At 36.5% G+C, this 27,049-nt stretch overlaps 1 protein-coding gene across 1 annotated transcript; it reads left to right on the top strand.

Annotated features, from left to right (window-relative positions):
- The first annotated feature begins 597 nt into the window (after positions 1-597).
- Positions 598-25,236, top strand: HPGDS (hematopoietic prostaglandin D synthase). The gene is made up of 6 exons (XM_006192275.3): positions 598-755; positions 7,301-7,442; positions 14,238-14,330; positions 16,264-16,373; positions 20,705-20,803; positions 25,024-25,236. The coding sequence occupies exons 2-6, from the start codon at positions 7,310-7,312 to the stop codon at positions 25,186-25,188; spliced, it is 600 nt and encodes a 199-aa protein (XP_006192337.1). The 5' UTR covers positions 598-755; positions 7,301-7,309; the 3' UTR covers positions 25,189-25,236.
- Positions 25,237-27,049: the final 1,813 nt, after the last annotated feature.

Here is a 27,049-nt window from a genome sequence, read left to right as displayed (position 1 = left end):
AATTGTGTAGTGAAATATACTAGCAGCAATGAAAATTTGAAGAGTTCTTGTAAAATTATGAATTGTGAGGAAATAGAAATTGGGGTCATTCATTCATCAAATATATATGAGTGCTTACGATGTGCCTGGCACTCCTGTTGAGACTGAGGACACAACACTAAATTAAACAATGAAGTGCCCGCCTTGGTACAGCCTATATTCCACTGGGGGGAAGGGGGGGGTGAAAGCAAACAAATAAAATACAGTAAGTTGTCAGACACTGTGATGAATAAGCGCAGAGCAGGTAAAGATGAGGCTGTCTGAGACGGGTTCCGGTGAGGAGGTGGTCAGCCAAGGATGCACCAAGGAGATCTAGTGAAGTCAGGCAGCAAGCCATGTGTGTATTTGTAAGGATGGTGTACTTGCCCTCAGTTTTCATTTCCTCCACGTGCCTGTAGTTCTAAGACTTTAAAAATAAATGTGTAGCAAGAGGCACACTTCAGCACCTATAACTTTGACTTTACCAACTGTATGCAAATATTTTAAGTTATTTATACACAGAGAACCTATAAAATTCCAAGAATAACTAGAAGTCTTTGCAGACTTGCACATTTTGGCAGGCATATTTCATCTAAGACATAAAGGAAGAGACTTATGTGGAAGTCACCTCATCTCTCATTGGCTTGTGACTGTATCTTACTCATCATATAAACCCAAGATACAGTCCCATACGAGGGCACAGAAGATACGAGAAACCCCACAGAGACACAGCCCAAGTAAGTGATATGAATGAGCTGTACAAAGACTAGAAATGAGATAGTTTTCACTCTTCATTTTAGGGCTTATTTTTATGACTGTCATATTCTGTGCATGTCTAACTGCCTTGTGACCTGTTTTTGGACTGAATTGTTAGTTTCTTATCTGTAAGCTTTCTAGCCATCAAAATTACTCCTAAAATTCTTTCCCTTTTTTCAGTTACCTGTTGAAATCTTTAAAGTGCATAACAAAGTAATTGAATGTTAGCCTCTTTTGCTACAAAATTGAGTTTGGATTGTTGTCACCTTTCTGGCACAGACACTAGAATTTTTGAGATTATGTTTTTACTGTGCCCTTACAGCAATATATAGATTAGAATATCAGCTTAGTTAAAATTCAATGGTTTTATTATAATAGCTTGTATTTTCAATGACTGCATTAAAATCCCCTCTGGGATTCCTGCATTTTGTTGTTAACCAGCTAAAATATGTTGGTATCTAGTAAAAAGAGCTACAAACCTAGGAGAAATGAAATACCCGAGATAGAACTTTTCAAAAATATTCTTACTTTTTATGTAAAGCATTTAATTTTTAAATTAAAAGCTATATTTTCTTTTGCACTTAATGACTATGTGCATATGAGTTCACACGTGAAAATTTCTATCCAGGGTGTTTGTTAGCCATGCATTCATTTGTTCTTCAAGAAGATGTGTACCTTATTTTCCAAACAGAAGTCTAAGTAAGTTATTTATCTGCTGAATCAGGAACTTCACACGACTTTCTTTGGGGTGGAAGGAAACCAGTGGTTAGTGTTTTAGGTGTAAAGGAGATCCTAAGCATGATCAGACTTTTTACTTCTTGTTTCTTTATCATTTCACAGAATACATGCAGATTCCTCTGCATGGGATTCCTAACACAGAATGACAGTGGTAGGGCTCAGAGTGTGAAGCTAACAGGGAATAAGAGACCAGCACGACACTGGAGTTTGCCTGGGTCAATCAAGTCATGTTTATGTGTTATTTCTATGTATTATGTGAAGTCGGGGTTTCATTATGTGTATTTTTCCTCTTTTGTCTCAGAACCACTTTAAAGTCTCGTCCTCGTATGCCCCCATGGTAATGTCTTGTCTGTTGTACACCTGAGGTTCTGTTTCGAGACTCTGTGTACCCCCTATATGTAGTCCTGAACAAACACCACGTTACCATAAGTACAAGGCTTTTAAAGTCTTGCTGTCTGGTAGGTGAAGCCCTCTCTTTCTGTTCTTTTGTTTGGTTGGTTGGGGTTTTTTGGCTGTCTTGGTCTTTAGCATTTCCTTTTTAAGTTTAGGATCAGGTTTTTCTGTAAAGTCTCTTGGATTTTGAATATACACAATCATTTTAATTGCAAATAAGGACAATTTTGTCTCTTCCTTTCCATTCCTTACATATGTTATTTACTGTTGTCTAATCTTACTGAATTAGCGAGGTCATCCAGACCATGCTGAATACTAGGATCATAGGGATCCTTGTTTTTCCTGATATTAAAGAAAAATGCTTCCATTGGTCCTCATTATGTATGACGTTTGCTTTGTGTCTTTTCGTAGAGCCTCTATTAGATTAAAGAAGTTTCCTTCTATTCTCAGTTTGATAAGTGTTTTGGTTTTTTTGGTTTTTTTTTTTTTTTTTTTTTTTGAGTTTTGATCACAAATGAGTGATTACTTTTATAAATGCTTTTTTAAAAAGCATTTATTTAGCATCCATTGAGAAGATAAGATGGCTTACAGTTGTTCTCTTTTAACCTATTGATGTAGTATAGGATACAGATGAATGTTTTGGTGCTGAAATACCTTGCATTCCTGGGATAAACCCTATTGTGCCATTACATGAATGGTCAGGACACTCATGATGGTTGTTCTCTTGCTCTCTACATCCCCTGCTCTGCCAGGTCTGCCTCCCTCACACGACTATCCAATCCTCTTAATTAGATGGGCTGAATTAGCAACTGCCTACGTGCCTGTCCCCCGCCCCAATTACTGGTTTCCCTGTAACTGATAAGCCAACCTGTTATCAATTCCCTTTATAAATGGTAGCCTCCTCCTTCCCAGAGCAGTGAAGCGTGTTGCCGCATCCTGCTTGTCGTCTGCCGTGCATGGTGGGATGTTGCTCCAGGACCTTTCACTTCAGATGTGTGAGATCCCCTGTCCAGTAACCACTGATGTCTCTGTCAACGTCTCCGGGCTCTTTCTTCAGTCTCGAGGCTGGGCAACTACAAGGCTTACCAGCCTGCGGGGTGCAGCCCAACATTACATTTAATTTTATACACTAAATTTGAATAGCTAGTACGTTTTTTAGGATGTTGTCAGCCGAGGGAGGCTGAAGAGGGATTCGAGGAGGTGAGCTGCCCAACTGGAAGAAGGCGCGAGGAGTGACGTGGAGCGCTTTACCGCAGGACGAGTGGGTGCTACGCGCGCGGCCAGCCCTCAGGTGTACGCACTTGCCCTTTTATAATGCTAGGGGCGCATGCGCATTGTTCATAATGCGGACTCATGCTCCTAGCGCATGCGTACAGTTACCTCTTACCAGGTGTAAGTTATTGTGAACTTTGGCCTGGGCCCCACGGCCCACTCACTTAAGGCTCCCGACAGATGTTTATATCATATTTATAAGTGAGATTAGTCTATAATCTTCCTCTTTTAACATCTTTGCACTTCTGTCGTCTTTCTAGTCTTTGAAACTACTTCTAAAAGATAAGGATTACTTTGCCTTGAGGATTAAGTAATATTCACCTGTAAAATCATCTGGGCTTGGTGTCTTTCATGGGTGTGACTAATTACCGATTCCATTTCTTTACTCATTATCAGATGCAGGCTTTCAGTTTCTTTTTATTGGACTATGTTAATTTTTGTGTTTCTCAGGGTTTCCATTTAAGTGTTCAGATTCTGTGACAGTTATTTGTAGTGTTACCTTATGATTTTTAATCATCTATTTTATTTGCTATTATGATCCCTTTTTATTTGTAATTTAAATTATTTGTGACTTTCCATATATTTTCGTCTTTAGCAGTTTTACAAAAGGTTTGCAATTTGACCTTTTTAAACAATTTGTAGAAAAGCCTGCGGGGTTCCGGTTTCCAGCAGTATGTCTCTCCACTCTCCCATCTTGCGTGTGTGGAGGATTTTCATTCCCCGTTATTTTGAAGAAGCTAAACTCCTGGCTGACCACGGCTTCTCTCAGAATTCTGAGTTCTGTTCACGGCATTTTGTTTCTATTCATTTTGGTCCAGGCTAAGTTTATCGTGCTCTTAATTCTAACTTTATATTTTCTTTTTATATAACTTTTCACTTTTGTGTCCCTGCCACAGAAAAAGTGGATGAAAGAACGTGGTCTTTAGGATTTGAGTCCAATCAAACGACACAAGGCTGGACTCTCATCTCTGTTAGGGAGGGAACTGTCCCTCCCTCACTTCCTGCCTCCTTCTCTTCCTTTTTATTCTCTTTTGTTTTTCAACAAATACTATGTGCCAAGCACTGTATTTTCACTACCATCTCACAGGTGAGGAAAGTGAAGCCAGGAACAGGTGACTTGTCCAAGGCCATCCAGATAGTGAGTGGCAGGGGTTACTCCAAAACCACGCATTCCTTTCAATCAGCCTGCTCTACCCTGAGCTTGATCCTCACTGGGAATGAATGCTAACTTAACCCGTTTAGTCCATCAGCCTTATGAAATAAAGGCTTTAGCAAAGTGAGATTACTGTACCAGATACACTGCTAAGTGCAGTGAGGGGAAAACTGTTCTTCCGGACACGATCCTCTCTGCTTATCTTTAGACTGTATTGCACATTTCCTTGTCTGTTTTCATTGGCCATTGAAACATTTACTTGGAATTCCTCCTGTTTAGTTTTTACACAAAGGCTTATAAAATCCTGAAAGGATTTTTAGAATTAGTAAATATTTCCAACAGCGTTTACCTTTAGTACTTATTTTTCATGTTATAAAATGTGCACATGTACCCTGAAGGACAAGTCTTCAAGGGTGACGTTTTGCAGCTATAAAAATCAAGAAACTGGACTTCTGCTCAGTAGAAAATATAATTATGCAAGTAAGTACAGAAATATGATGTACAAGTACAGCTTTATTCATGAGTTATGACTGTTGAAAGGATGTTCTAGAGGGAAAGATAAGCCTGTCAGATGTCCATAGGCCTGTGCCAAATCTTAAAGATCTATTTACTGAGTAGACAGCTGCCAACCCGTGTTAAGAATTTTTAAATGTTTCCTTTACTTGAGTGAAATACAATATAAAATAGCATAATTTTGCAAATTAACAACAAACAACCCCTTCATTTTTATGTAGAATTATGTGATATTTGACCAAATGAGAGAAAGTTATGTTTAATTTTTAATGTTGATCATATGGACACAAGTGAATCTATATACACATAAAATGTTTAAAGAAAAAATACATAATTTCTTTGGAAGCACTGACCTACAACATAAAAATCAATTAAAAAATTGTGTAGAATGCTTTTCAAATAAAGAAGTGCAACTGATAGACACTTTTTCTACTCTGAAGACTATTTTTGTTCTTGAGATTTAAAAAAATTGACCAAGGAATTGTAACAATTACATTTTTTACATCCTACATCAGTGTTCCCTTTATTTTGATTATGTAAAATGTTTACTTTTTTTCAGAAGGAAACTTGTTACTTTATATTTTTTATTTACTATTTTTGTCTTGTGTATTTACCACTACTTATTTCTAAGCTCAACATTTCTAAGAAACTTGGAAACTGGTTCCATTTCTGATGGGCACTTCATTTAGTGTCCCAAATGTGAACTTCCTATATGCATATTTCTCCCTCAAAGGAATTTGGGGCTATAAATCTTGGAGCTTTGTTAGTTTGCTAGTGAATTCTTCTTTCTGCAGAGAACATTCTCTCACATATTGATACAAGTGGCATGTGCCACATTTCACTTGGGTGGGGACTAGAGAAGCTAATGGGAGAGGACAGGACACGGAATGACTAGGGTCTCTGTCTCTAAAAGGAGCACCACCTTCACAACATCTAGGCGTGGAAAACCCAGGCTCAGAGAAATGGGTTTCTAGGAATCGCCATCACCATCATTTCTTCAGCCTGAGGGGGTCTAGATAAGCAATCAGACAAGTCATTTCCGGTCCTCCTCTCCACAGATGGATGAAATATGCATGTCCGTGAAATAGGAGCTTGGCAATCTAGATTTTTATGATTTGCATTTGATCTTTTATGAGATGTGATTTCAGATGGAATTTTGTTTTGCGACTTGAGCCCAACTTTTCTTTTTATGTAATATTCTGTTAATATCTCTGAAAATATTTCCTTAGGAGAGAATAAACTATTTAAACTCACCACTTTAAATAAATGTCATTTATGATTTTTATTTACTTAATACTATAAATATTATTTATTTGCAGTGTGCTGTATTCATGGTGTTTATTCTTGACCGTAGAATGAATTCAAAGTTATTATTAATAACTAATAATTATTAAGTGTTTAGCATTGTGCTAAATGCTTTACATGTGTTACTCATTAACCCCCAAATCCACATTAGTATCTCTGTTTATAAGAAGTGGGCTTTGACATTCAGAGAGATTTTGTTGACTAGCCAAAAGGTACACAGAAACTAAGTGGAAGAACTGAATTTCAAATGAAAATGTTTCTTTCTCAGTTGCCTAATCATTATAAAATGACAATACATCCTACTCTTAGTGCTTAAAATCATTCACTGTGTGTAGACAATGGAAATGAAATTATATGAATCACAGAAAACTCACAAAATTATAATGACCTCCGTTAACCAATATCGCCAGTATTAGCTAACTTTCTGAAATGTAAGAAAAGTTTGTTTCCTTTCTTCCGTGTTCCTCTGTAGAGGGAATAAAGAAACATGCTCATCGTTGTCCCATCCCACCAGAGGTCCCCAAGATGGGAGTATGTTGTATGGTGCAAGCAACCCAATAAACCCCAGCGCCACTGATGCAGTAAAGGAGAGAAGACAACACCATTGCCATAAGCCTTTGAATCCTAGAGGGAAAAGCAACAAGGGAGGGAAGGGAGGGGATAGCAGGCTGACATAGCTCGTTCCCATGCCTGTTGTGTGTTCCCTGCCCTTGCAATCCCTACCCAGCTGTTCTCACAAACTCAGCTGTGTCACCAAAGCAAAGGACAAACCAAATGTCAAACACCACTCACAAGTGGCAAAAAGCTGGACAAAAACATCTTAACATGGAAAGCTTCTGACTCCATCCTTTGAAGGTTGGTGTATTGATACCCTCTTAGTCTTATGTCTTTCTATAAATAAAACTTGACTTTGGTTATTTCCCTGGAACATTCCAGCTAGTTCTTAAACAGAGAGAGCCATGATCTTATTTCAGTCGAGTTTTCCCCATATGTTATTAGGATCATGATTTATAATACTCATTTTGAAATATCTTCTAATTATCTCCAGTTATCCCAGAAGATTCCATAAAGTTTTCAAAAAGTCCCCCAAGAAAAATGTTGAGACATCTCTAGAGGGATGTTTAAATAATCCTTCTATTTTTCTCTTTCCAGAATTACATCATGCCAAACTACAAACTCATTTACTTTAATATGAGGGGGAGAGCAGAAATTATTCGGTACATATTTGCATATTTGGACATAAAGTATGAAGACCACAGACTAGAACAAGCTGATTGGCCTGAAATCAAATCAAGTAAGTAGCACAAACAGTAGTTCATGAAAATGTATGTAGGGAAAATGTTTCTAGACCCTCTTGTCTTTCCTCAGGGAAAAGAAAAAAAGGTTTTTTAATCTCATGTAGCTTTACATTGAGAAGCAGCAGTTCAGGAAAGTTAAATAAATGCTATGTGACCCAGAAAATTCTATTTGAGCTGAAAACACAAACCTGACAGAAAAGGAGTATAAAAATAACCCAACATGAAGCCCCAGCAGCAGAGCTGAAGCGGGGGAATACTGAAGGCAAACTTGTGATCATTGGAATTGGATGGGCTTGCTACAGATGTGGAAAATGATTTGACAACGGGTCAGAAAAGCTGCTCTAACAGAAAAACAAACTCAAATGCCTTAAATAACAAGGAAATGAAATGTGTCACATAACTGAAAATCCAGAGGAAAATCTAGGTTTCAAAGGATGGCTTTATCTGTCTTCCTGTGTTGGCTGCATCACAAGGCTGGCAGCAACATATGCCTGCTGCAATTCCAACCTCACAGCATGCAGCCGCAACACTGAGCCGAGTTAAGAGGAGGCTCTGCTTCCTTAAGTGTTCCCAGAAGGATGAAGAAAACTTTTCCGCAGAAGACCTCAGCAAACCTCTTGTGTCTCACTGGCTCAATTGGGTCACATGTCCATTTCTGAACCCATCACTGGCAAAGGGGGTGGGAAGAAGCTTAGAACCATCTAGTCCAACTCTGAAGCTGGAGATGAAACCAAGTTTCATGAGGCCTGTGACTATATGAGAGAGAGGTGGATACCTGAATAAAACTGGGATCTCTTTGATCAGAGGAAAGAACAAATTTACAAATTGGCTAGGTAACCCAATGAAACATGCTACTTAGCACTGAGAACAATGAGGAAGAATTAGAAATATGATTACATTAAACAACAGGGTGTGGTTCTCAGTAAGTTGTAAGTCATCTAGATGCTTGCCATGTTACCTAGAAATACTAACTAAAAATTATATATTTAAAATTTATATTTTGAAGACTAGATGATTAAAAATGTACATAAAGATGAAGCTGAAGAAAACAGCTGTTGAGTACTTGTAGACTATCTACGGCTGGCAGATACTCTCCAGACCCTATTGCATTTAATTTCTCTAGCAGGTCTACATGGGATGTGTTATTGTTTGCATTTTACAGTTGGGGTACCTGAAGCACACAGTGTAGGTAACTTTTCCAGGTTCGCAGCTGTAGCAAGGTACAGCTGATTTTCAAACACAGGTCCATTTAATGCTATGGCCCAAGTTATTTGCACTAGATAATGCCAGTAACAATCATATAATTGATATATTATCAATCATGATAATTTATATATTAACAAAAAATATTGCCACATGACTTTTGGAAGCATGAATTCCTTTGAAGTCATTGCCCCTGTAACTACTCTTTATCTTATCAGAGAACTCTTCTCTGGTGGGATAGAATATCTCATTTCCTGTTCTTCTGAAACTTTACCATTAATATCCAAGCATTTCTCCTGATATCAGAATTTGTACATGAGCTTTTTAATTCTATGGACATAAAATAGGTGGAGTATTCATTTTAGCCATTAATTAAGTCAAGATGGATAGCAAGTTGTGGAGATCTTACATATGACAAAGTCTGCCTTTTAGTTTTTAGATATAATTTGTTTGAGTTATTCATTCCCTACTCTACCTTAACTTTTCATTATGTTATTAAAAATGGATCACTGCATTTTCTTAATATTTTCATAGATTCTTAGAGTTGAAAGTGATCTTAAAGTTAGTGATGGTTAAGATATAGTTTCAAACGCTTTAACAGACATCCAACACAAACAATGCTTAAAGAGAATAAGAATGTATTTCTTTTGCATACAAGCCCCAGTTAGCATAGTGGCTCTGCCCCATGAGCTCTCAAGAACGAGGCTCCCTCTCTTCTGTTCATTTGCCACCTGTACTGGGTTCTTATTCACACCATGTAAATAGTTCACTCTCCTTCCGAATCCCAGCTCATGGAAAGTGTGAAAGAGAGACGAGAAAACACCTCTTCCTCCCAGCAAAATGACCAGAAAGTCGCCCACATCACTTCTGCTTGTATTGCCCTGGCAAGAACTTAGTCAGCTAGTCATATGCTACTGCAAAGGAAGCTGGGAAACATTGACTTTATTGTGGATAAGCATTTGCCCTGCTAAAAATTCAGGATTTTATTACTTTGAGGAAAAAAAATCAAAAAATAGATATTGAAAAGCAGTTTCTATTGCAAATTATATCTGGTCTCATCTATTTAATTTAGGAATACTCTCTGGTGTTTGAAGCTCTCTGTGACATCCCTCCTACTGTAATCTAGAATATCATTGGATATTTCTATTAAAAAATTCTTCCTGGTCAAACCTAGTAGGTTGTGCACAGGTTTTATATTTTCTCTCTCCTTTAATAATATTAAAGTACTTTTTGAGAAAAAGGCACCCCTCCCCCACCAAGAGATAAAGAAATCAACCTTAAATATGAGAGCAAAATTCTGGAAGCTAGAAAGCAGGTCAAGGAATGGTAAGGTGACTTAGTAGGCTAGTGATGCTCAAATATAAGCCTGGAAGGGGAGAAGGAAAGCTGAGTGACTCCAGAGATGCCCCTAAAGGATCAGGAATTGGTTGCAACAGATAACTCTAAGAGCTGAGCTGATGGAGGACTGCCTAGAAGAATGTGAGGAAGCAGTGTGACAACAAGATCCTCCTGTCTCCCTGGCAGAAGTATGGAGATCACTTTCAAGAGAGGATGGACCAGAGGATTCTAGGACACCAGGCATGTCTGAGGACACAGTGCTATAGGGAAAGTGGCATTCAGTGGAAGTCCAGAAGGAGAAGCCGTTTCCCCTGCTCTACAATCAACTGAAACCAGGCTGATATCTCTCAGGCAGGAAATAGGAGGAATTCTCTCTGGGAAAACTGACCAGTCCAAGAAAAATGCCTAACAGATGGGGAGATCTCAGTGAAATGGTCCAGCCCATGTTGGCAAGCCCTTCTCATCCACCCTGAGATTCCAGTTAGCTTTTATTTCTTTGTTCTTTGAAACAGAAATGGCAAGTCAAAAATTAGTCCATAATGTGGAAAGCTTCTAATAAAACAGACCTAAAAGCAAACCTCTCTGAGGGTGTCAAGGTGATGTAGCAAGAAAAAAACTTCAAAAATATGAAATCCTCAGAGAGAAAAGAGAAGATATTCTATACTTTCTTAACAAGAACAGGATGCTGTGAAAAAGAATGTTAGGGGATTAAAAAGTTCATGAAAATTAATATTTGACAAAAACAAATCAATACAATGAAAAATAAGGAACTCCCCCCAAAAGTACAATAGGGAAAAACAAAAAAATAAGAGAAAAAAGATAAGGAAAATTGAGAATCAATCAGTTTAGGAGGTCCAACATCTCCATGAAATTCTGGGAAGAGAGTATAGAAAGCAGAAGGGAGGAAATCTTTTAAAAGAAACTTCCTTATCCAAACAGCTTTCATACATTGGTCTTGGACTTTAAAATGTTAATTCATGGATAATAAACTAATATTCCTCTCACATCCAATTGTCTGAAGAAATTTAGTATCTTCAAGACATCATAGAAAAAAAGCCACTGCTATGTAGTCCGTTCAATGAAAATGCTCTGATTGAGGATAAAGGTCTTTGGCTGAACTCAGAATTGAGTCCCTAGCTAACTCATGCTCATGTATACTTCTATTTAGATACCGACTTCTGGAACTTCCTTGATTGTTTCTCTGGTCATCATTGTGAAATTCAGTTCAGCCTTCCTACCCCTGACTCCTCTTCTTGATTAAAATTCTGTTTCCCATGGACTATCTGAGATCTGCAATTACATTTTGGTCCAAGGCGCAACTCTCTTCTCTTGCTGGAGTGTTCCATTTATTTCCCCTGGTTTGGGTTTCCTCACCATCCAAGTAAAACAAGCTCCTGTTAGACTGTGTCTGCCATTTTATGTGTGGTGCCTCTAGAGGAACACAGTGTTCCCGGCATAAAAACTGCACAGAGCAGAGTGGGACCATCACTTCTGGCACAAGCCTTGACATTATTTTGAGACATTTTACCAAGATCACAGTAGCTATTTTGGCAGCCAAAGCACACTGAGACCTTACATTCAGCTTCACTAAATCTCTTAAAGCTTTTTGACAGGTGTTCCTGTTAAGTTACAATTCCAACACCCTGAAATTATTTTTTTTTGGAACCAAATAAAGGACTTAGCATTTGTCTTCTTAAATTTCTTCTTGCTAAATGCAGCCCAATATTCCAATTGTTGGCAATTATCCCAAGCTTGGCTCAACGTTTCCAGTAGCTGAAAGCTTACCATCTCATAAGAAAACACATTCCATTGTCAAAAGTTCCAATGGTAACATTATTTTTCATTTTGAGTTAAAATCAGTCCTTTCAAAAATTACTTCTTGGTTCTAGTCCTGCATTTTACAGATAGTCAGAATAAGAAAAGTTTTTCTTCCATTTGATAACTATGCCATATTGGAGGTGGCTTTTATGTTTCACTTAGTTTGTTCTGTCTTCTTCAGTGGAAAGTGTTAAATTTTTCATTCAATCCTCATATTAGATGGTTTTCAGACCCCTCTCTAATTTGGATACAGTCCTCTTGGCTTGCTCTGATTTTTAATGTCTTTCTCAAAACATGGCTCTTAGAACTAGAAAACAGCTGAGCAAAAGTTCTAACTGACCTCAGTTTGGATCTCACCTTTACCAGGTGTGTGATCTGGACTATTTATGTAACTTCTCTTCATCTCATTTCCTTACCTATAAAATGAGATAGTAATTAATTCCTACTTCACAAGGTTGTTGTAAGTACCAGAAGACCTAATGGGCATGTTAAATATTTAGTATGATGCCCATGAAGAACCACCCCCAAATGTTAGGCGTATTAATTCTCCCCCACTTTTTTTTAATGGGGATACTGGGGATTGAACCCACCGTGCTAAGCACACTCTACCACTGAGCAATACCCACCTCCCCCTGCTAATTCCCTCTTGATCACATACTTTGCTTCAAATAAGGGATCACAATTCATGTCAGCTTCATTTGGGACTTTGTTTTGTGCACTGCAGTATCTCAGACATTCAGAATAGTATGTGGCCCACTTATAGATAAATACTCAAAGAAGTTTTTATTCCTGGTGTGAACTCTAGTTCATCTTGAACTTACTCAGTACATATGAAAGACACTTGAAGTTTGATTCTAATAGCTGTGTCAGTGTCACAGGATTTCAAGTGGAACTTTATTCTTTTCTGTCTTTCAAAAATAATTGTATGTCCCAAGCTAAGCCACTGGTTAGGGAAATTGTGATGATTCATATGGCAAAGTATCTATCATTAGAAAGATGGTGTTTCATTGATATAGAGAAATTTCAGAAAGGTATTATCGTATGAAAAATGGTTTACAAACACTATATACATTATGATTTTGTTTTTATACATATAGGGAAAAATAATTAAAATATTGAAATGGTATAATTATGTAGTGCTGCGTCCAGCGCAGCTCAGGACCGTGTCTGAGGACAGGTGACACAAGACTTAAGAAAGAGACAAAGTAAAGAGCAAAGATGGGACCAGGGGACTCAAGATCTCGTGGATCTAGAGCGGTGCGAAAGCCTGGTCGAGTATACAACTCAGAAAAAAATGCGATCAAAGAGGTGGGGCTTTAGATATTCCACGCGATAAGCACTAAGTTCTGCCTGCTGGTTAACTGATTAATTTCAGGAATTAATTTCCTTCCAGGAGCAATCACCCTCCTCAGGGTATGCAAATTTTCTAAGTCTATCCTGTTATTGCCTCTGGGACATCTTGAGATAGCAAATACTTCCCTCGGGTTAAACAGCATGCTTTCAGGCCAGGACAAAGTTCTGTTAATGGATGATCTGGCTTTCCAGGACCGGCCGTTGTTTTACCCTAAGGAAATATCTGCCCTCCTTCATGCCCTTATGGTCAATCTCGGGATTTCTCCTTACAAATTTTCTTTAGCATAATAGATGTTATAGGTCATCTACTGCGTAAACCATTAAAACAAAGCAAGCATGTGCATTTTAAGCAAGTAAGTGTGAATATAATATTTTAAGCTCATGGAAATTTAGGTGTGGCTTGTTTTCTAGTTGCTTGTTTTTCAGCGGCTTGTTTTCCAGCAATGTGGTAGAATTATTTTTATTTATCTTATAATTTTTCTATACTAAAGAGTAACAAATTACTTTCTGACAAAAATATAATACGTTTAGATAAGAAAAAAAGTAAGATTTACAGATAAAATAATAACACGCTATGAGTCTGTCCTATATCTATCCAGATACGCTATTACCTTACTATGTATGTCAAATAGTCACTCATCAAAATAATAATTTGGGCTAAATTCTTTACCATAACTCAATATGTAAATCAAACTTGCCATATTTCTCAGACTGTATTTTTAAAGAATAATTTGATCTCTGATAGAAGCCAGAAAAGTTAATGAAGCTTTAAAAGAAAATATTTTCAAAAGTTAATTAGTAAATTTATGAGATGATATATAGTATGATGTATAGCGTCACCATGAGCCTGGTTTCTAGATCTGGTTCTGTCACTAACTCTGTAACAGATCTTTGAACGACTCACTTTACTTGTAAAACATAAGGATTCCACTAGAGGGTGCCCAATGTTCCTTTTAGAATAAATATTCAAGAATTCTGTAACTTAAAATCATGCTTTGTTTCCACCATTATCAGTAAAATGGAAATATTCTGTCTTGATTTTGCTCTAGAAGTTGACTCTTTGCTCACTTTATTTTAAGCTCTTCCATTTGGCAAAATTCCCATTTTGGAAGTCGATGGACTTAACCTTCACCAGAGCCTAGCAATCGCAAGATATTTGACCAGAAACACAGGTAATACATTTATTGTGTTTAAGATTTTTGATAACTGAAAAAAAGGCATATATTTAATATTCATTAAATAACTTTATTATTTAACCCTATACTACAAAGAATAGGATTAAATGGGATTAAATGCCAGAGAAGTATACTTGTACTATTGCTATCAGTTTAATTTTCCATGAGTTCCCTAGACAATAATATAATTTTATTTTATATGACCTACAGACTCTCCTGAACTGCACTTCCTTGCTCCCAATCCCTTGTTGGAATTCAGCTGAAAAATTAGACATGTCTGAACCCAAACTTTTGCTAGCATGTCTGACTTCAATTGTAGGTTTTTAACCTGGAAAAGCAACATAACCATAGCTATGAGCTTGGAAGATTATTCCGGCCATGCTTTCTATCAGTTTGGCATGACTGCAGGGATGCACATATGGATGTCATTGAAATAGTCCAGACAGAAATGGAAAAGAACAAGGAGTAAGGAAAATATGAGAAAGTTTGTGAAGACAGCATCATCACAGGGCTAGAAAGCAGGGTTTGGCGTGTGGAGGGCACTGTTTTGGAGTAGGAAGAGTGAGGGCCAGGCAGATGGCAGGTTGGACATAGTCTGTTGTTCTCATGGCTCCTTCTTTTCCTCTTCTTTATTTAAAAAAAAAAATTCCTTTAACTTGCGATATCCTTTTCATTGTCTGTCCTCTCCAGTTAGCCATAAGTGCCACGCAGGCAAGGGATTCACCCCCTTGGTTCACTGCTGGAGCCACTGTTGGGGCCGATGCACAGTTGGAGCCCAGTAATTATTTGTTGAATGAATGAGGAAGAAGAGCTGGTTTGCAGTAGGACAGGATGACTGCACTTTGGGATTTGCTGAAGGAAGTTCAGGGGCCAAAAGGATACACAGAGGATTACCCAAAAGGAGGCTGAGGATATGGACCTGGAATTTAGGACTAAACGTGTTGAATACAGAGTCATCTGCATAAAACTGACTGAAGCCTTGCGCGTGGAAGTCAGAGTAGGGAGTAAGGATGAAAATGAGTGAAGAGAACCTATGATACAATTCGGAAGGACTTTCCAAGGTCAGAAAGAAGAATCAGCTTTTGAACATCACACACTCACAAATATAGATAGTTTACAGAAGAAATCAAATTACTGAAGCATTTTCTTTCACTTTTAACAGCTTTCTTGAGGTATAATTAACATACAACTCACCCATTGTCAGTATATAGTTCCTTGATTTTTAGCAAATTTATACAGTTGTACAAAAGCAACCTATCTTAAAATGCTTCCACACTGAAGCATTTTAAATTGACACCAATGGGAAAATATTTGGGAAGACCAATGATTCCTTAACAAAATGATAATCAATGAATGACAGAAAAAAAAAAAAAAACCTCCTCTATTATTTTAAACTTAGTTTCCAAGAAGAAAACAAATGCTCCTGACAAAAATTATCTGCAAAATAAAAATAATTCCTTCTACAAGATAAAAGATAACAGGTTATTCATTGTAGTATTGCTTGTACTAGCAAAAGACTGGAAACAAACCTAATCTGTTGAGGATCATAAAATAAATTTGCAGCATTTCTGCTTAAAGATATCCCATGTAGCTGAAAAAAGAGCAAGGATGCCCTTAAGGGACCTGTAAGAAAGGCTCTCTAGGACATATGGGGGAGGTGCGTATTGAGTGGGATATATATTCTTATTTTCACAAAGAAACAATGGAAGAATACAAAATAAACTAATGAAAGTGGTTACCAGTATGGTGGGTAAGGAAGCAAAATGAAGTGGGCGGGGGCAGGGGTGGAAGTTAGTCCTCAATGGATACTATTTTATATTGTTTTGAATTTTTGAACCATGTGAATATATTGCCTGTTTAAAAAGTTTTACTATAGTAAGTTAAATTGAGCATATTCTTGGTCTTAAAATGGCCTCTCTCTATTCCATAGATTTGGCTGGAAAAACAGACTTGGAACAATGTCAAGTTGATGCAATCGTGGACACGTTGGACGATTTCATGTCATGTTTTCCTTGGGCAGAGAAAAAACAAGATGTAAAAGTAATGTGATCAGTTTGCTATTACTGCTATTAATCATTTCCTCTTGCCAAACATTATGTTAGGTGCTTTTAAAAGTTCCTTTTTTAAAAAAATCAAAGTAAGACATACCATGGTTTTAAAATATCCAATTATATTAAAAAGTTTCAAACAAAGTACTACAGTGATTCCCAGTCCTACCTCTTCATATTAACCCTTCCTCAGATGCAACCCTCATTTTAACACTTTCAGCTGTTTCTTTAGGATTTCCATATCTTCATATTTCTATAGGATATGTAAATATGGCTTTCTTTGATTCACTAATTTTAGGTCATTTCAGTAGACTAAATTAATGAGAATTTATTTCTTATGTAGTCATTCTCTCTGCTCCTCTTCCCCCAAACTCCCAATATATTAAAATTTTGTGGTGAAATCCATGTTCAGTCATTACATTAATATGCGTATACAAATAGTGTGCAGAATCGTGCATGGTAGTATACTTTGATTATATTTCCTTTCTCACTTTCTTCCTCAAATTAGTAATTGCCTTTTTTCACTTGCTTAATTCTTCCTACTTCCATTGCTGAACCTTCCCACACTACTCAATGCCTGCCGATATAATTTTCCACCGAGTAAATGATACCAGGTAACCTATTATTTCCATTATTTTCTTGGAGCTGGCTGGCCAGAGATGTCCTTTTCCCTTTGGAGAGCTGTCTAGGCTTTTTGCCCAGCTGTCATCATTGGACTTCCCTTCACTGCCATTCCAGGAATGTCTTTCTCTTGAGCTGGAGTCCTGTTTCCTGGATGCCACCCTCTGTTTTTATTTACTCCTTTGTTTACTTGGGGCACATCCCCAGTGTTCGTATCTCTTATCATCAAGCCTTCTTCACTTTAATTTTGGAAACTTTCGTTATCCTCGTCTTCCAGATGAAGAAATTAAGGTTCATGTACTGTAAATAACTTGCCTAAGGTTATTTAGCTGGTGGGTGGTGCACAAGGAATTCAAATCCCAGACACTCTGACTCAGCCTCCACGTTCTTAACCACCGGGTGTAATGCCACGGGGCCAGCAGCCGTTCAAAACAGCTGTGCACGAGTATTTACGTGCATGTCATGGTTTAAGACCTATATCCAAAAGCCCCAGCACAAAACAAGTGGCAGTCTTATCAATGTACTTAAGCATATTTATTCTAAATACTGTTTGTTTAATAGGACCCTCTGATTTGAATAGAGATATTTGGAACATAAAAGTATTCACATGTACTGATTCCTTGACATAAATGTAAGGTGTGTGTAGAGAAACACACACACACACACACACACACACACACACACTCACACACACACATCTGAGTAACCAGAACAAAGTCTTACATAAAAGCCCAGCTTTGATGATAGAAATACATTTGGGCTCTGGAGTCAGACTGCCAGGCTTGAATCCTGATTCTCTTTTTACCAGTTGTCACTTAACTCCCTATCAAATTTTCATTCTTTGTCTGTAAAGTAGAGAGATCACAGAATCTGCTTTGAAGTATGTTGGGAGGATGAAATGGTTGCATAAGTACCTGTGGCTAAGTAGAAAGTGTTCAATAAATATTAGTTGTTATAATTAATACAGTGTTATCATACCATTCAGTGCTCATTGTTTTTATTTGTCAGTCATGACATTTATATTTCACATATCTTTATAAATGCAGAGACAAGTAGATGCATAATCCTCAATTTAGAAAAAAGTATCTAAAGCTTTTTGTTCCACATGGGCTTGCCCATCTCTGTTTCTCTGCTTTGTACCTTTCTGGGGCAGAGGCTCCACACCAGAGGCTACCTCCCAGAGGAAAATATTCTTTGAATGTTTATGTTAAGAGGAATGCTTAATGTTTGAATTACAATGCTGTTACATACCACCTACCTTAAAAAAAATTCGCAAGACATAATCCAAGTTCATGAATAAACCATCAGAAAGCGGGACATGTTGCAGAAATATTGCAGATAGCTTGGCTATCTGATTATCTGATTAACAAGAAGAACTTGCAGTAGACAATGAAACACGCACACTTCTTTTGTATCGCATCAGCTTGTCTCTCCGTAGTGGGTTGCTTTGCTGCCACCTTGTGGTCAGGTAAAATTTTTGAAAGCAGAATATTGATGCAGTAAAGAAGAATGGATAGTGAAAAAAGTCCTCTTATTCTATGTGTTTAAAAAAACTACCAAATACACGATTATAAATGTTTCAGTATTGGTTGCTAAAATTCTATTTCCAATTAACATTTTAAAGTTAATTTAAATTTAATTTATAAGGCAAAATATGTCTCTCGGCATTGGTCACATTGATAATCTTTGCACTTGGCACTAGTGTTTCTGTGGTTAAACTTTGCATCTGTTTCAGGTTCCTCATCTGAAGAACAGGGCAGGGGGTGGTGGGTGGGGAGATGAAGGATGAGCAGGATTGAAGGAATGCTAGTGGCCCATTTCCAATACTAAATGCTTTTAGTACTGTGAATTTTAAAATGGTGCTTTGGAGAAATACACAAACCTCCCTAATTCTGCTAAAGATCATTTGATAGAATACTATAGCAATGACTTTTCAGGGTGACAACCTCCTGCCTTATAATGCTCTGGAGGAGGTAGGAAATTTCTGAGTCCACCAAGTTAAGAGTCCACCACTAGAGTTTATCAGAAAATGCACTTTAAAAAGGATGTATAATTAAATTTTATCTTCTTTAGGTTATTTTGGTGAGTTTTAAAATGATTCTTAAATACTAATAATTATGCTGTTTAGCAATTACATTTCATTAGACTGAGATGATTAACCAGACACATAAAGAGAACCTGGCTAAAGGAGAAGTCAAGAGTGCAGAGAAATTTCTATTTGGAATTGCATATACACAGCACTGGTGTACTTTAAATTGTGGAAATGCACATTAGAAAAAGTAACAGAATTACCCAGGTGAGTATTCAGGAGTTTTTGGAAAGCCGTCCAGCAGCTACATCCTGCTCTGTTTAACTCCCCCCTGTTTCTAGCTATTCTAGGACAGCCAAGCTGGCTGTTACCTCCCCAACTGATGCTCAGCTGAGCTGTGGGAAGTGCCACTTGCTTCTGGGCCCATTGCACCTCAGCTCACAAATTCTGTGTAAGGGGCTGAAGGACTCGCACTATTTTATTTAGAACTATGAATATATTCACCATAGAGAGAGAACCTTATATACAAAGGAGGTATAGAACCGTGGAGAGCATATAAAATCAAAATAATGACAAGCTTCCAAAGCTCCAGTTTGTGAAATCTGGCACATGTATGTAAATATATGGTGATTCTTTAGCAAACTGTGCTCTACAAATAAAAGACAGTATGTTATAGTAATCTATATTACCTGGCTAAGTCATAATACTAACAGGAAGTAAATCAGCAAATTGGTGAGAAACTTATCCACTAACTGACTTACCTCAATAAAGGCTGGATTTTATTATAGGCCACTTATGAATATTAATTAATGTCATATACATGTTTTATAATTTTTTTCAATTTGGCTTACATTTCACATCCATGATACAAACTAGCCCAATATAAACAAATAAGTATTTCTTACCAAGAAAGAGGACATGAATAAATCATTTGGCCATCAGAGATCCAAGTAAAAACATAAAGATAACTTTTTAAAATAGATGTATCTGTAAATTTTCTTCTGAGGATATTCTTTGATTTGTGATGATACCTTACATATTATATTAAAAGTGGGGCATCCAGATGATGGATTTTATAGATGATATTCAAGGCAGACAAATCTCACACTAAGGCACAATGTCAAGAGAGGAAATCCAGAAAGCACCGAGAGCGTAACGATTTATTATGAATTAACTTCTGTTAAGCACAATGGTGAGATGAAAGACTGCCAAACTGGGGGAATCTAGCCTTATAAATTAAAATTAATTTCTTTATCTTCAGTTACATTATTTTACTTTAAAGAGAGGGAGGCTAAAAAAAGGGGGAATTTTAGAAATGTAAAAACATAATGGAATAATTTTCATTAACAAAAATTAAGATAAAAAGCATGTAAAGATTTTATGGATGAAATATTTAGTCATTATATGCAAAGAAACTATAAGAACTGATGATAAAAATATTTATTTTTTAATCCATGAGTAATAAAGGGGGAAATAAGGTCTGTAGAGAATCAAACCTGAATCTCTATGACATACATTTTAAAAAACAACCACCCACCAATAACATGTAGCTTCTCCTCTTCTTTTTTGAACTCACGGGAAAATGAAGATGGAAAAATCTACTTCCTCTTCAAATCGTATTATTTATTTTTCTTCCTATTATCCTTCAAGTGGTCTTTTTCTCTCTCTCCTAGGATCAGATGTTTAAGGAGCTACTTACGTGTGATGCACCTCATCTTCTGCAAGATTTGGACACATATTTAGGGGAAAAAGAGTGGTTTATTGGTAACTCTGTGAGTATGTTTTACATCTTAAAAAATACAAGTTTATATCTTTATCTATATATCTATATCTATATCTACATACCAAAAACTTATAAAACCTTATTGAAAAAAGTGTTGCCCATAGGGAGGAGGGAGGAGCTTAGCGAGTAGGGACAAAGGCTAAATTTCTTGGAATAAACATTTTTGGTGGACTTAACTTTGGAAACACAAACTAAAATATTTTATATAATTATATAACAACAAAATCATTTAAAAAAGCTGTCACTGCAAAACAAAAGCAAAGTGAAACAAATGAGATTGTGCCAAATTGATGCACAGTCTGTGGAGAAGTACCTGTGTACTCTTCTTAGTAAAAACTAGTTTAAGAAAGATTATTATTTGTAAAACACAATGATTTGAGTAGACATCTCATTATAGATATTCTGTCAACAAAAAAGAATAATCATACACCATTTTTGGTTCATGATGTACTTTATCTTAGGATAAAGAAAAAAAGCATTTTGCATCTCATTTTCTTGAAAAAATGACCAACCTTGCTGTTCTGGGTACCCTAGGACCCAGATTCTGGTCTCTGAATACTAAAAAGAACCAGGGCTTCTTGAAGAAATAGCTCATTCTCATTTTGGGGCAGGAAATGTAAAACATGAGCTGGGAATACTTTTTCATACCAGAACCAAATAAATTATCAAAACAAACAGACAAACAAACCGACTGGGGTTGTATCAAAAGAACTCAGCAGCCACCTCAAAGAGATTCCCACTGGCCAAACATGGGACAACTCAAGCTTCAATAAGAATGCTAGCTGCAGCGGATTAAAACAAATCAAAATGAATTAATCCATGAGTGTATGATAATCACCGCCACCAAATACACACACACACACACACACACACACACCTCAAAACCAAAGATTCTTTGGTGACTTTTAGAAGATGCTATGGAGCCAAATTATTACAGATTTTCCTCAATTAACAGTAAGGTTACATCCCAATAAATCATTCATAAATTGAAAGTATCTTGAGTCAAAAAATACACATAACCTACTGAATATCATAGCCTGGCCTAGCCTACCTCAAATATGCTCAGAACACTTACAGTAGCTTACAATTGGGCAAAATCATCTACACAAAGTCTATTTTATAATAAAGTATTGAATGTCTCATGTAACTGGTAACCACTAGTTTGTTCTCTGTATCTGTGGGTCTGCTTCTTTGTTCTGGTTATATTCACTAGTTTGTTGTATTTCTTAGATTCTGCATGTAAGTGATACCATACAGTATTTGTCTTTCTCTGTCTGACTTCTTTCACTAAGCATAAATGGTTTCAAACCCATCCATGTTGCTGTAAATGGCAAAATTTCATTCTTTTTTGTGACTGAATAGTATTCACCTGTCAATGGACACTTGGGTTGCTTCCATATCTTGGCTACTGTAAATAATGTGAACATTGGGGTGCATGTATCTTTTTGAATTTGTGTATTTGTTTCTTTCAGATATATACCCAGGAGCAGAATTTCTGGGTCATATGGTAGTTCTATTTTTAGTTTTTTGAGAAAACTTCATACTGCTTTCCACAGTGGCTGCATCAATTTGCATTCCCACCAACAGCGTACAAAAGTTCCCTTTTCTCCATATACTTGCCAACATTTGTTACTTGTGATCTTTTTGATAACAGCCATTCTGACAGGTGTGAGGTGATAATACCATTGTGGTTTTGATTTGTATTTCCCTAATGATTAATAATGCTGAGCTTTTTTTTACGTGTCTGCTGGCCATCTGCATACCTTCTTTGGAAAAATGTCTATTCAGGTCTTCTGCCCATTTTTTAATCAGATTGTTTGTATTTTTGATGTTGAGTTGTATGAGCTGTTAATATATGTTGAACATTAACTCTTTATGGCTTATATCATTTTGCAAATATTTTCTCCCATTCAACAGGTTGCCTTTTTGTTTTGTTGATGGTTTCCTTTGCTATGCAAAAGCTTTTAAGTTTAATTAGGTCCTATTTGTTTATTTTTGCTTTTATTTTCTTTGCTTTAGGAGACAGATCCAAAATAATATTGCTACAATTTATGTCCAAGAGTATTCTATGTTTTCCTTTAGGAGTCCTATCATTTCCAGTCTTATATTTAGGTCCATAATCCATTTTGAGTTTGTTTTTATATGGTAGTAGAGAACATTCTAATTTCATTTTTTTACATATAGCTGTTCTGTTTCCTCAGCACCATTTATTGAAGAGATTGTTTTCTCTCCATTGTATACTCTTGCCTCTTGTTGTAGACTAATTGACCATAGTGCATGGGTATATTTCTGGGCCCTTTATGCTTTTCCATTGATCTATGAGTCTGGTTCTGTGTCAGTACCATGCTGTGTTGGTTACTGTAGATTTCTACAGGAGCATAGCATGGTTCCTCCAGCTCTGTTTGCCTTCTCAAGACTGCTTTGACTATTTAAGGTCTCTTGTGTTTCCATACAAATTTTAAAATTATTTGGTCTAGTTCAGTGAAAAATGCCAGAGTACTGTTCTGAATTAAGAAAGTTAAAGAATATAACAAGGTGAAATGCATGGTCCTGAGATGGATTCTGCTTTATCTTATAAAGAACATTTTTGAAATAGAAAAGTATTGATTGGGTATTAAATAAGATGAAAATGTATTATCACAGAGAGGCAGAGACTGAATCAAGTTACAAGAGTATGTACTGTAAGATCTCATTTTAGTGAAAATACACACACACACACATGCATAGAAAAATACCATGCACAGAGGTATTAATATGAGTAACCTCTGTGCACTGGGAGTCTGTAACTTTCTATCATATACACATTCTGCTTTTGTAATTACAGATTATTTTCACTTACACTACTTATTATTATTTTTACTGAAGTATAATTGGTTTACAATGGTATGTTAATTTCTAGTGTACAGCACAGTGATTTAGTTGTGTATATGTATATGTATATAGTCCTTTTCATATTTTTTCATTAGATGTCATTGCAAGGTATTAAATATAGTTCCCTGTGCTATACAGTGGGACCTTATTGTTTATCTATTTTATATGTAGTAGTCAGTATCTGCAAATCCCAAACTCCCAATTTATCCCTTCCCACTGCCTTTCACCCTTGGTAACCATTGTTTGTTTTCTATGTCTGTGAGTCTCTTTCTGTAAATAAGTTCATTTGTGTAATTTTTTAAGATTCCACATGTAAGTGATATCGTATCAATATTTGTCTTTGTCTGGCTTAGTATGACAATCTTCTGGTCCATCCACGTTGCTGCAAATGCAACGCAAATTCTTTTTTTATGGCTGAGTAGTATTCCATTGTATAAATATACCACAGATTCTTTATCCTGTCATCTGTTGAAGGACATTAGGTTGCTTCCATGACTTGGCTATTATATAGTGCTTCTGGGAACACTGGGGTGCATGTATGTTTTTGAATTAGAATTCCCTTCAGATACATGCTCAGGAGTGGGATTGCTGGATCATAAATCTATTTTTAGTTTTATAAGAAATCTCCATGCTGTTTTCCATAGTGGCTACACCAAACTACAATCCCACCAACAATGTAGGAGGAGTAAACATTTCTGAACACCCTCTCCAGCACTTTTCATTTGTGGACTTTTTAATGATGGCCATTCTGATTGGTGTGAGGTGATACCTCATTGTAATTTTGATATGCATTTCTCTGATAATTAGTGATATTGAGCATTTTTTCATGTGCCCATTGGTATGTCTTCATTGGAGAAATGTTTAGGTCTTCTGCACATTTTCTGATTGGGTTATTTGTTATTGAGTTGTTTATATATTCTGTAAATTAAGCCCTTGGCAGTTGCATCGTTTGCAATTATTTTCTCCTACTCTATAGGTTGTCTTTTCCTTTTGTTTATAGTTTCCTTTGCTGTGCAAAAGCTTCTAAGTTTACTTAGGTCCCGTTTGTTTATTTTTGCTTTTATTTTCATTGCCTTGGTGCACTGCCCTAGGATAACACTGCTGTGATTTATATCAGAGAATGTTTTGCCTGTTTTCTTCTAGACTTATGGTGTCCTGTCTTATGTTTAAGTCTTTAAGCCATTTTGAGTTAATCTTTGTGTATGCTGTGAGGGAGTGTTCCAATATCATTGTTTTACATGGGGCTGTCCAGCTTTCCCACTGCTTGTCATACACTACCTTCAGATTAAGAAGTTAGGCCTTTTATGTTCCAATGAAAATTTGCTTCCTTTAAACTAGGTAACTTGGGCAGACTTCTACTGGGAAATCTGCAGTACCACACTTTTGGTCTTTAAACCTGATTTGTTGGACATCCATCCCAGGCTGGTGACATTACGCAGGAAAGTCCAAAGCATTCCTGCCATAGCTGACTGGATACAGCAAAGGCCGCAAACCAAACTCTAGGTGATGCCTGCTGACTCCAACTTCATTATTCTTCACAGCATCACTCCCAAAAGATGATAAGCTACATCAACGTGCCACATAATCTACACACTTCCCTCCCCAGTTCCATCAAGGTTTTGACTTTTGCATATTCTACTTATAAAAACAAAATAAAAAAGGAAGAGGAAACCAAGAGTTTTGTTTCTGGCACCTTTTTTTTCAGAATAGCTTCAAGTCATTTATAACTGAGGAAAAATAGTTTACAATACTGGCAGGCCTTGCTTTGTGCTGCTCTGACATGCATGCATCTCAGTCACAATGGTTTAGTTACATAACACATTTTCTCCCCCAAATGGTTTGTACTTCAGTTAGTATAGCATAACTGTGACTAACACATAAAGTATAAATTTTGCTTCTAGCTCTTCAGTCCACAAATCACTATGTAAATAACAGATGTATATCACAACCAATCACGTCACTTCTTTCAGAGTTTGGTAGTCTTGGTCACTGCACATCTGTCATTCACACACAGTCAGCAAAGTGTGTAGTTAAACTGCTTGCTTCTCAGTGAAAAACCCACTTGACACTTTACAAAAGTGGATAATTGAAAAAGTTATCAAGCCATGAAAAGACATGGAGGGAACTTGAATGAATATTACCAAGTGAAAGAAGCCAATATGAAAAGGCTGCATGATTTCAGCTATACTAACATTCTGGTAAACGCAAAACTACAGAAACAGTAAAAAGATCAGTGGCTGCCAGGGGCTTAGGGGAAGTGATGAATAGGTATTGAGAAATTTTAGTGCAATAAAACCATTCTGTATGATACTGTAATGGATTCATTTGTCAAACCCATAAAATGTGCAACACCAAGAGTGAACCCTAATGTAAACTATGGATTTCGATGATTGACAATGTGGGTTCACTGATCATATCAAATGTGCCATTCTGTGTGCAATGCTGATAGTGGGGGAAGCTGTATCTCTGCACGGGGGCAGGGGTACATGGGAACTCTGTACTTTGTGCTGAATTTGCTGTGAACCTAAAACTCCTCTAAAAAGTAAAGTCTACTTAAAAAGAAAAAGAACAGAGATATTTCACAACATTAAAAGAGTAATAAAATGTTGGAAGCTGATCCAAATTTAGGATTATGACATTTGTTAAGATATGAAAAAAAAAAGGCTAACTTGCTAGTTTTACAACAAGAAGGTACTGTTCAAACTACTTTTGATTAATTTTTTACAAAAATGATATCTCTTCAATGTTTCTAATATTTCACAGTGTACTGAGTATTGGTTTTTACTACTTTGTTCATTTACTTACACATTTATAACTGACATTTTATATGTGCTGATTAAATTTTAAAGGTCACTGAACAATCATTTTCCCCAATGATTATTATTATTTTGCACAATTTCAACTTGCACTCATTTTTACAGTCCTGGTCTACTGTGGAAAGCAAGAACTGCCTGTATAAACAAGTCATTTGAACAGGAATAATATTTAGTTAGATTACCCTCAACCTATTTTAAAACATAATTACATTGGAACATCAAATTTTAGTTCAGTTTATGTTAATATTACTAATATTGAACTGTCTAATCTTAGTATATCATATCAGGAAACAGATTAATAAAATAGATGATCTTCTACATGAAATGCAGAGCAGAAGGAGAATGTAGTTGAGAAGCCAAAAATGGGGAGAGAGTGTGGGAGAGGAGAAAGGAAAGAAAAAGGAAAGTCCATATAAGTATGATCTTGTTTAAGGTGTTTTAGTTCCTCCCAACAATGCTCTATGAAATTTGGAAAAAAATGTTAAATACCTTATACATTATTAAGGATTACACACAAAAACAAAATGTATTTCCCAAGTACCTTACTT

The sequence above is a fragment of the Camelus ferus genome, chromosome 2 (assembly GCF_009834535.1).
Source record: "Camelus ferus isolate YT-003-E chromosome 2, BCGSAC_Cfer_1.0, whole genome shotgun sequence".
In the NCBI taxonomy this organism is placed as follows: Eukaryota; Metazoa; Chordata; class Mammalia; order Artiodactyla; family Camelidae; genus Camelus; species Camelus ferus.
The sequence above is the reverse complement of the archived record's forward strand: the minus strand, read 5'-3'. Positions and strand labels throughout refer to the sequence as shown.